Source organism: Sceloporus occidentalis, unplaced genomic scaffold (assembly GCF_023333645.1).
Source record: "Sceloporus occidentalis isolate IW3139 unplaced genomic scaffold, rSceOcc1.0.p SCAF_8, whole genome shotgun sequence".
Taxonomy (NCBI): Eukaryota; Metazoa; Chordata; class Lepidosauria; order Squamata; family Phrynosomatidae; genus Sceloporus; species Sceloporus occidentalis.
In genome coordinates this window covers 30,254,700-30,265,951 of record NW_028316988.1, presented here as the reverse complement: position 1 = coordinate 30,265,951, position 11,252 = coordinate 30,254,700, and the positions used below count along the sequence as shown (strand labels likewise).

The 11,252-nt window shown below is 44.9% G+C and overlaps 1 protein-coding gene across 4 annotated transcripts in view; it reads left to right on the top strand.

The window, feature by feature from the left end:
* SUGP2 (SURP and G-patch domain containing 2) overlaps positions 1–11,252 on the top strand; it is a 31,680-nt gene that overhangs the window by 112 nt on the left and 20,316 nt on the right. The window contains exons 1-5 of one of the 4 annotated variants that reach the window (XM_089535852.1): positions 65–123; positions 4,900–5,021; positions 6,264–7,754; positions 9,507–9,624; positions 9,942–10,423. In XM_089535852.1, the coding sequence (XP_089391978.1) occupies positions 4,907–5,021; positions 6,264–7,754; positions 9,507–9,624; positions 9,942–10,423 (2,206 nt within the window). In that variant the 5' untranslated portion in view covers positions 65–123; positions 4,900–4,906. Of the gene's footprint in view, positions 1–64; positions 124–539; positions 687–4,899; positions 5,022–6,263; positions 7,755–9,506; positions 9,625–9,941; positions 10,424–11,252 lie in introns of those variants that run through there. The other 3 variants (XM_089535853.1, XM_089535851.1, XM_089535850.1) reach the window with 3 other exon arrangements.

The window sequence follows — 11,252 nt, the reverse complement described above, 5'->3', positions numbered from 1 at the left end:
CGCATGCGCTTGGGAGGCGGGGAGCGGGGCTACATCGCGCTAGAGTCGCTCGGGAAGACAGCCGTGAGAACAGCTTCTCTTTTCTACTCATGCGCGAAGGGATGTAGCCGAGACCCACGCGAGGTAACGCTGGAGGGGAAACACTCAATGCGCATGTGCTAGGAGGCGGGGCGAAGGATGAGAAGCGTGTCTTTTCTGCGCATGCACGAAGGAAATTCGACGAGACCCACGCGAGAGAACGCTGAAGAGGGGGAAACCGCTCTCATTGCGCATGCGCTTGAGAAGCGGGGGGGAGGAGCCACACCGAGGCTCGAGCCTGTGCGCATGCGTGGAAGGCTTGTCTGTGGACGGCGGCTGTGATTGGATGAGGCGCCTCATATCATAGAAAGACCTTAGCCAGAAGGGTAACTGGCGCGCATGCTTATCGGAAGTTGGCCGTTTAATGGCGTCCTCCTCCTCGGTGTCTGAGGGAGGCTTTTGAACGCGACTGTTCCTCGGTGGGTCCAGGGCCTCAAAGGGAGGAGCGAGGCCTCTGTCCAGCGACAAAGACGCTGCGCTGCTTGTCGCTCGTCTCGTGAGGGGAACGCTGTGCGCTATCCGCTCCGGAGCCTCTGGGCCGTTCGTTTTGTTTTAATAGCTTCTTTTAAATCATGTAATTGTACTGTTTTTCTCCTAATTGTCGGTCGGTGAGTTTGTGGGAAGTTGCGTTTTTATTGCGCTTTAATGTCCTTTTAATGATGTCAGCCGCCTCGATCTGATTGGAGAGGCGGGGTATAAATAAATTATTATACTTCTTATTAGTAGTAGTCTTATCATTCTAAAGATACCCTGCAATGTCCCCAGTGCTAAGCCCTGCTGGGAAGGGCCGCTGGCTTTCCTCTTCTTCTCAATTTTCCACCTTATTTGAGCTTATATTGTTAACCTATAGTGCAACTTAATTACAAAACCTTACTTTTAGGTCAATCTTAGGTCTGAAACACACTGCAGAGACGATCCGGTTTGAGACTGCTTTCGCTGCCTTGGCTCAATGCTAGGGAATCCTGGGAACTGTAGTTCTGTGAGACATTGAGACTTCTCTGCTCTGGTGCCACAGTGAACTACAACTCCCAGGATTCCTAGCACTGAGCCACTGGCCTCAAGATGGACTATTTCCACAGTGTGTTTTGGACCTAAAACAGCCACTGAAATGAATGGGAGTCCTCACAAATATCAGGCAAAGCCTTTCTTTGACTGAGTCTACTTCAATGGGAACTAAAATTGGATTTCATCCAAAGGCATTTATTATTACTTCGTTGGCGGCATTTACGTCCCTGAAGCCCAACGAATGCTCCTTACAATCTCAATGTAAACTATGGAGATCATTACACTCTTAAAGCGTTGCTATTCCACTTTAACTGCTCTGGCTGCCTCCTGTTGCATCCTGGGATTTGCAGTTTAGGGAGGGGCCTTTAGAATGTTCAGTCAGGGAGGTCTTGGGCCTCACTGGACTGCAACCCCCAGAATGCAACAGGAGGCAGCTTTAAGAGTGCAGCACGACAATCCCCTATGAGAGTAGAGAAGTAAAGGCAAGGAAGCAAAGGGAGTTCATTGCTTGTTAGCAATAGCTGGTGCTGACTGAAGTCTGCTCTTAAAGGCGTGTGGAAGATGCTTCGTAACGTGGTTCCCCTGAAGGAACGCTTTCTCAATCTGGTTGAGGGACCTAAGGCTGTCCTGATGTTGCTGTCACCTCATAAAGTGAGTAATATTGGCCTGTTACAGACTGCCAAAATAAAGCTGCTTCGGGTCTCTTTGGCGGTATGCTGTTTAAATGATGCATGGGTCTTAAGAGTCCGGAGGCCGCGCCAAAGCCACACTCCATTCCTAAGCACTGGAGGGCAGCTTTGGTGCAGCTTCCAGATTCTTAGGATGCATGCATCATTTAAACAGCATACCTCCAAAGAGACCCGAAGCAGCGTTATTTTGGCAGTCTGTAACAGGCCAATCAAAAGGTACAGAAGAGAACAGCCACAATGAACATGGGCCAGAGCACCTTTCCTTTCAGAAGAAGGCTAAAGAAAGGCAGAGCTGATTGTGAAACATCAGGAATATCATATATACTCAACTATAAGTCGACCTCGAGGGCAGGTTTTGGGGCCAGAATCATGGATTTTGATACCACCCGTGGATAAGTCGAGGGTAAAACTAGGGGCAATGTAACCAAGGAGGATGGAAAGGAAAATGATGCCAAAGAACTTAGAAAATTCTGGCAGGGGTAATTGTTTGTGCTCATCCTTAAAGGCTGCATGGATGAGAGAGTGAGGTATCCATGCTCCTTTTTGGTGCTCCCAGGATGGACTACACTCTTGCCAGGCATTGCATAATTGTCCCTTACTATTTGATGTTCTTTTAGTGCCTGTTTATCAAACCATTTCCTGTACAGTATTGCTATGTACTGTATATGCATTATCCTACTTGAGAGTATGTATTTTCCCTGGAAGAAGATTAACCATCCATTATGAAGCCAAGTCCTCCCTCCAGTCCATCTGCCTTGGTCCAGGCCTCAGAGGTAGAGAGGAACTGCTGGATCTCTTACCCTTTCCCTCCACCACTCCCTTCTCCTTCTGTGTCATGTCTTTTTAGATTGTAAGACCGAGGGCAAGTAACCGTCTAACTAAAAAGATTGTATGTACAGCGCTGTGTAAATTTACAGCGCTTCATAAATAAAGGTTAATAATAATAATAATAATAATAATAATAATAATAATAATATTCAGAGAATGAGGATGGCTCCAAAGTTAGAGTACTTATATTGACCCATGGATAAGCCAACCCAGGTTTTTTGGGGACTAAAATTTTTAGACTTATACATGAGGATATACAGTAAACTCTTCTACAACGTGGCCACAGAGCCCGAAAGCCCCACAAAAAACTATGCAGAGTTGTTGTTATTAAATCACAAAACACAAATGGTCACTGCTTGGTGCAAATACTATTGTTACTTACAGCATCTCCCCTTTTTTTTTGCTCTGGCTATTGAAGGTGTAGACCAGTGGCCCCCAAACTATGTTTTGGACTTCAGCTCCCAGAATCCCAGACCATTGGCCAACATGGCTGAAACTTCTGGGAACCGAAGTCCAAAATCTCTTAAAGGGCACAGTTTGGGAACCACTGGTTTAGACTGAAGGCACAAGTGGGCTTGTAACTCCTGTTATTAAACAACTACCTGGAAGAAAGAATAAATTCTATGTCAAATATCTTTTAGCAGACTGCAACGAATACGTAACCAGCAGTTGCTAAATTCCTTGCAGCTGCTATTACTCTCCTTATAAGATATTTGAAACAGATGCAGTAAACCTTGTAAAATTAACTATAGCTGCCATTATTACTGCAGATTTTATGTGACTTGTTGTGTGAAATTTTATCTGCTTTTACAAATTGATTGACAATGCCTGTCTATATTTATATGGATGGGATATGCCTTTTTCTTATCTTTCATTACAGTCATCCCTCCATATTTGCGGCTTTGATATTTGCAGATTTGATTATTCACAGATTTCATTAATATGTTCTCTCTAGGACTGTCTAGGGCCTCCAGTGCAACTCTGTGGTCAACTTTAACTAAAAGTTGCACTGAAAGACCATTTGTAGCTACTCCAGTGCCATTCTATGGTCAGTGTATGTTGGACATTGACCACAGAGTTGCCCTGGAGGACCTAGAGATTCCTAGAGAGGTGTCCTCTCAGGGGAAAACAGTGTTTTTGTTATTTGCGGTTTTTCCATATTCACAGGGGTCTTGTTCCCCTAACCCTAGCCAATATGGAGGGACAAGTGCATTTTCTTGCGATTGACACTTAAGTGACTATGCCAAAGAAACCCTTTTGTAATATTTCTAGAATTCCTTTAAATTCCCCTGTAATTCGTCACACGGAGAGTTTTATCCCATTTTAGATTTCTCATTGATATATATGGAGATCATGATCGTATTGTGTCTATATGGATATTTGGTCATTATTGTATTCTATCTTTGTAATAATAATAATAAAACCTATATACTGCCCAATCACTGGGAATCTGAGCGGTTTACAACAGAGGGGATAACAGACAGTTCCCTGCCCTCAGGCTTACAATCTAAAAGACACGACACAAAAGGAGAAGGGAATGGTGGTGGTGGGGAGGGGATCGGGGATCGGGTCCAGCGTTCTTCTCTCCCTCTGAGGCCAGGACCAAGGCAGATGGACCGGAGGGAGGGCTCTTCTTCTTCAGGCTAGCCCTGATGGAGCTGGGCCTGCCTGGTCAACTCCCTCATAGGCCGGAAGATGAAAGTTATGGAGGGAGGAGTCTCTTTTTTCAGGCTAGCCCTGGTGGAGCTGGGCCAGCCTGGTCAACTCCCTCATAGGCCGAAGGATGACAGTTATGGAGGGAGGAGCCTCTATCTTCAGGCTAGCCCCTGGGGGAGCTGGGCTAGCCTATCTTGTACTGGCTGTATGCCGTAATAAATTTTGCTGGTCGCTGCCTGACAAGTGGGCTTAGGGTTTTTTCAATGACATGGGAGCAGCCTGTCCATTGGCTTGTAAAGGCTGCACTTAGAATGGTAGACTAGTTTCTCCAAAATGTACATGGTTCAGTCATTCCTGCCCATCTCCTACTGTTTATGTGATCCTGGTTTTGGGAGCGATGCTCAGCAGAACAGTTCATTTGTGTTGCATGCAGATACGGCTGCTGACCCTTCTTCCAAGTGATCTGCTATTGAAACTAAGCAAGTAAGGCTGTGAATGGGCTGACACCCAGGATGTGTAAGCTTTTATTTATTTTTCGACCAAAATTCAGGATCTAAGAAGCCTGATATGGAACCACTAGAAGGTAAGCATGCTGGCTCTCCTCACCCCCTAATTCTTGTGTTTTCTTGCTCTCTGGTTGCAGTTCCAATATGACATCTCGACGGATGACGCGGGAGACTTTTGACACCCTCATGCAAGTTAAGGCGAAACGGTACCGACTAGATCGAAGTGACCCCATCGGTGAGGCGCTCCATCAACTTAGAGGTAATGCTGCCTGGCCAAACTCCCCTTTGGGTTTTTTCTTCCTTGTGGACTCTTGCTTGACATAGAACCTTAATTTACAGTACTTTAGAGACAGGATTTGCACTTCCAGTTTCAGCAGCTCAAATCATCTGGGATTACAGCATCTGAATTTTCACTCGAACATAGGGCTCCTTTCAGTGCTGGATTTCTGTTCATGCAAAAGCAGAATACAGTGTAATTTCAGCAAAAGGTCCACAAAAGTAGCCAAAATCTGAAAAAACTCCAGAGCATGTTTCCAGTGGCAGAGAAGACTGCATCAGGAAAGGGGCTGAAAATTTCAATGCTACTGCTGACATCAGTAGCCACACCATAATGGGAGCCAGAAGAGAATTTTCATTCCTCAACTTCCTCCTTAATTTTTCTTTCTTCTCCACTGTTCTAGAACCTTCCTCTACCTTTATATAGTTTGGGAGTAGCTATGAGACCCTAAATCAGAGGTGGACACATTCTGGGCCTCAGGGGGCCATTTTGGACTCCTCCAAGACCCCAGAAAACCTTGCCATTGCAGCATCCATTTTGATCATCTGCAAGTGACTATCCATCCCACACATGCATACACACCTCCTCCTGCTTCAACTTGTGCTCCTGATATCCCATAGATCCCAGGAGGGTATTTGGGACATTTTACCTGCCATTTTAGGGACCACTGTGTTTTAAAGTGGAATCTGACTCCAAAAGAGTGTGTGTGTGTGTGTGTGTGGGGGGGGTGTTAGCTAAAAAGAATTTGTCTGAAAAATTGGGAGGCTACTGATGGGTGTTTAGATTTGCCCATGGGGCACATTGCCTCCCTCCCAGGCCATCATGCAGACTGCAGGCCCCACAGTTCCCACCCCTGCCCTAAATGGAACAACAGTTGTGTTTTCAGTAAAAGTAGCTGCAGAAGTGGCATTTTTCCCTCCCCTTCTGTAACTTAAAACCATTAGACTTGTTGCTCCCTTTTGGGGCAGCAGAGAACAAGCTGGCATCCTCCTCTCTGTGGCAGCCCTGGAGATATTTAAAGAGTCATAACGCTCCTTAATTTTCTCATTACTAAGCTGAACATTCCCAGCTTTTATTTAATATTTATATAAGTGTAGCTAATAAAATGTAAGTTTCGGGGGGAAAGGACGGAAAATACTTTGGCAATGGATGAGGGAGGCTGTATTTTAAATTGAAATCTCTCAGTGAGCAGAAACTGATTCCCCTCACCCTTCTTTTTTGCAGTTCATTCACGTCCAGCTGCCCGGACCCAGTATGAGGAGGAGGAGGGCGACTTCCACGATGATGGGAAGCTCACGCTGAGTGATTGGCGACAGGAGCCAAGAAGCGATTATACTCTGCCTTCCTACAGATCAAGCAGCCAAGTTGCTGAAGAGGAAGATTATTACGATGAAAGCAGCACTCAACCACTTTCCCGCAACCGAGACTATGTTCAGCTTCCTTCACATGAGCGAGAATATAGTCATTCCATTTCTGTGGAAAGGGACTATGCTGGCTCATCATCTAGAGACCGGGACTATGGTCGTTCGGCCTCCCGCGAACAGAACTACAGCCACAGCGTCTCTTCTAGAGAACCATCCAAACGCTACAATGCCAGCTACCGCTCTTCAGAGCTCTTGGGAAACATTAGGTCTCTGGGAATTTTGGAAGATGACTTTGGGACTGCACATGGATCAGATTATGACCTGGAATATGTCCTTGAGCAAGAGAGAAAATTCAGCCCATCTTTACCCGTTGGGAGAGGAAAGGGAAGAGGTACACGGGGAAAGCGTGGAGTGGCCACACGCGGCCTAGCCCAAAATAAAGTAGAGGTAGCCATTCCTGCCAAGAAATGGGGAGATAAAAATTTGCTGCTAGCAGATGATCCCATAGCAGAACCAACTGAACATGCCCAGCAGAGAATTGTACCTTCTCATCGCCCGCGGTTGTACATGAAACCTCAAGAGAAAGAGCTCAAACTGGACCTTGTTGACCCTTCTGATATTTTTTCAACCTTTGGGGTGGAAATTATCAAATGGGCTGGCTTTGACGAAATACAGCGGGACCCAGAGTATTCAGAACTTTTCCAAGTGCTATTCACACTGGAGACTGAGACCTGTGCCAAGATGCTGGCCTCATTCAAGTGTTCATTGAAGCCTGAGCACCAAGACTTTTGCCTCTCCAGTATCAAAACGCTGCAACACATGGCTCTGAGGACACCCAGGGTGGATGGCCAATTCTTGAACCTTCTCATGGAGAAACAGGTGATGGCGACCAAGAACTCCTTCTTTGAGGTGATCGGGCCCTTTGACCGGTATGTGATGAAGCTCCAGAACTACCTCCTGAAGAGCTCCACACCTCTCCTCATGGCCTGCAATAGCTTCGAGCTCAGCATCAAGACCAGCAGCTTCAATGACCCAACCCAGATGGCTGCTGCTTTCAAGACCACCCTCTCCCTCTGCCGCAAGTCATTGGCCCTTCTTGGGCAGACCTTTGCCCTGGCCACAACTTTCAGGCAGGAGAAAATCCTAGAAGCCCTCAGCATCCAGGAGGGGGCTCCTTCGCCCACCCTGTTCCCCAATTTCGACACCTCTGCCTTGTTTGGGAGAGAGTACATTGATCAGTTGCAGAGCTGGCTGGAGAAAACCGGTACCAAGATGCAGTTAAAGAAGCCTGCCACTGCTCTTCAGTCTGAAAGCTCCAGGAACACTTCGGAAACCCGGCCCAAGATTAAGAGTAAGGAGACTTTTTCCCCCAGTTTATATCCCAAGAGGATTAGACGGTTGCTCAGGTTTTCTCCCACCTTTCCCCATTTCATCCTCACAACAATCCCACAAGGCGAGCTAGACTTTAAAAAGTGAGTGGACCAAAGCCAGTACTGTATTGGATTCTTTCTCTGCCCATTGCACCCTGTAATCATTTTTTAAAAATTATTTAATACAACCAGAAAGAGAATAAACCATAAAAAATGAAATTAGAAAGCAACTAAAATTAGGCATGGCTTGTTATTAAGAAAATATTGCAAATAGAGTCCGCTAAGTTTTCTTCTTTTTGAATCACAGAATTGATCATTTGCTTGAGGAGGTTGCCAATACAGTAGCAAGACCTTAGAATTATTGTTGATCGTATTGAATGTTGAGTCAGCAGTGTGATCCTGCTGTACAAAGAAAGCAAATATTATTTTAGCATGCATTAATAAAATCATTGTTTTTTGAGAGAAGTAATAGTCTCATTGTTTTTTGCACTAGCCAGGCCTCTTCTGGAGTCCTGTGTTGAGCTCTGTGTGCCGCATTTTAAGGAGGATATAGACAAGTTAGAGTAGATTTAGAAAAGCTCAATATGAGTAAGAGGCATGGAGAACAAAACATATGAAGGAAAGGTTGAAGGAGGTGGGCCCTTTAAGCCTGGTGAGGAGAAGATGGAGGGGGTTACATGATTGTCCTCTTTACTTCAAGAGGTGTCCTAGACAAGAAGGGGCAGGCCTGTTCTCTGCTGCCCAAGATTTTAGGTTTTAAGTTACAATAGGGTAGATTTTAATTGAACATTAGAAGAAATTTCTAGATAGTAAGAGTGGTTCAGCAGTGGAACCAATGACCTGGCGAAGAGTCTCCTTTTAACCTCTTCAAACAGAGGGCTGGACAGCTCAGTGCTAGAGATCATAGAATCGTAGAGTTGGAAGAGACCACAAGGACCATCCAGCCCAACCCCATTCTGCCATGCAGGAGATGCTCTGAGGATCCTGCACTGAGCAGGTGGTTGGATTTCCAGTTCTGGGATTCTAGGTTTCTTAGACTCAGGAAGGCTATACATGTTCAGCACATTTCTTTTCAGAATGTTGCATGCTTAATTGGTGGTTTTCCAAGCTTTCATGTGTATTTATGTATTGAATCAAAGGAAAGCATGTGTCTTTAAAGTCTAGGGTTTTCCACTCACTGGCAATGTTAAGTCAGTCTACCATTATGGAAAGTGAAATTAATTTCCTTTTTGACAACGTTCTGTTATCCTCAGAAATAGATAACAATAATAGTTTTCAACATGGTTTCACTTGACATGATTTCATGTTTTGACAAGTAATAGAAGATATAATAGCTGTGACAGCCAGCCAACATTCATTTACTTTTTTACAGTAGAACTGTCAGTGGATATAAACTTCTTCACAAACTCCAGCACACTGGAGAAACTGGATCTCATCTTTATGTAGAGAGACCTTATAGCACCTTTGAGACTAGTTCAACTTAGCAGGTATAACGTGCCATCTGAATAGAATTTTTATTGGATTTTCTTTCACTGCAGCACAAATTATTTTCATGGAGTTCACCTTGTAATTGTTGTACTGCACATCAGAAACTATTCTGAATTCTTCTCTTTTTTCCCAGGAGCCATGATAAGTCTGTTAAAGATAAAATGCCCAGTGGATATGTTCATTGATACTGCAGGCTACAGTATCTTCTTTGCATCAGTTTGACATTTGTCCTTTTGTTTACACAGTCCTGCAACGTGCTGATCGGAAAGTCATTGCAACAATTGAAAAGCTAGTCGAGAACATGGTTTCTGGTACGCTGTCGGGAAAAGAGAAAGCTGGGCTGAGAAGCAAACCAGAATATTGGTGAATGTTTTTTATTTATTTATTATATGGGAAGTGATGTGGGGTGGGTTGAAGGAGTATGGATGGGAATTCTTTCTTATTCTTTTCTTTCTTTCTTTCTGATTCCTTTCTTATTCTTTCTTTCCTCTTACTTATTATGGCCAGGGGCTTTTTGGAAAAGTTCAAAGTCTTGTTCTCTGTGTTTACTCATATGCATAGTTCCTGGAAGATATGGGATAGAAGGGGTATGCAATAATAAAGGGGTGGGCCTGAGGGCCACACTTTTGCCCATCACGACTAGACTTGCTCAATACCAACTTCTTTTCCCGATAAAACAGGTTTTTGCGTGATAAGGAAAGCCTGGAGCACAAGTATTACAAGCTAAAACTGTCTGAGGCGGAGAGACTGATGGCCAAGGAAGGCACGAAGGAGGCGGAAAAAACAACCAGGCCATGCGAGTCAGATGCCTTGCGGAGGGTTCTGTATGCTAAGAAAATAGCCAGCCTCAAGAAGAAGTTCTTCAGGGGGAGGAGACCTGGAATCCTGCAACGGGCTGCTCGAGCCAATAAAGCCAAAAGAGTGACAGTGGGGACCCAGACGCTTCTCTCTGCTGGGATGATGCTGAAACCACAGTCTCTGGCACCACAGAGCACCCAAAGCCCTGAGGGTGCACCAGCAGGCCCTTCGTCCGACACAGCCAGCACTTCTGCATCTACTGTCAGTCCTGAAGAGGCATCATGTCCAGGGGATGGTTCGACCACTGAGGGCCCATTGGGACTTCCAGAAAATCCTCCATCTTTGGAGTGCCAGTTCCCAGATGGTAGGTAAAGCTAAGCAGAAAGAATTGAGGAGAGCTGCCATTGCCCAGGTCAGACAGTCCATTCTTGCCTTTTCCTGTCTGCTCTCACTTGCAGCTGCTCTTGAAGGTCTGTAACCAGAAAGTGTCCTCCCATCACTGCTACTCTCCCTTTCTCCCACATTTTTTTTTAAAATCTGGAGATGTAAGAAATTACATCTGTGTCTGTATCCAAAGCCGATTCTGTGCTTCTGAAAACCCTTTTCCTTTAAAAAAAAAAAAAAAAAGACTGGTTCTCAGGGTCCTGAATTAAGGGCTGACTGAAATAGGGGCATACAAAACTGCTTTTTTATCAGGTCCAGTCCTTTGTCCACCTGGCCTAGTATTTTTACTGTGCACAGTAATGATTCTCTATGATCTCAGGTGAAGCCGGATCTTCTCTATCACCTGCTGCCTGATATTTGAGATGCAGACGAATGAGGCAGAAACCTTTTACATGGAAAAAGTGGCTTTTCTACTAAGCTATAGTTCCTCTCCTAAATAGCAAGTGAATAAGATTCCAGGCCTCCTTCTTCTAGTTGGAAATGTCAGGGATAGGATGAGGGATCTCCACTGTTCTATGGAAACTGTCTTTATACAAGGTTAGATCATCTGTCATCCTATGATTTGGTATTGTCTGCTCTGGATTATTGGGCTCACTGATAAACAAAGGATCAGCCTGCAAGCTGCCTGCATCTTACTTTTCTTACCATAGCCTCTGGAAGAATGAACGTCTCATGATACATCCAAAATATGGCAGTCCCTATTTAGTTACCTTGGATTCTAGTGAGAGTTCAGGTTTTGTTTGCTGTAA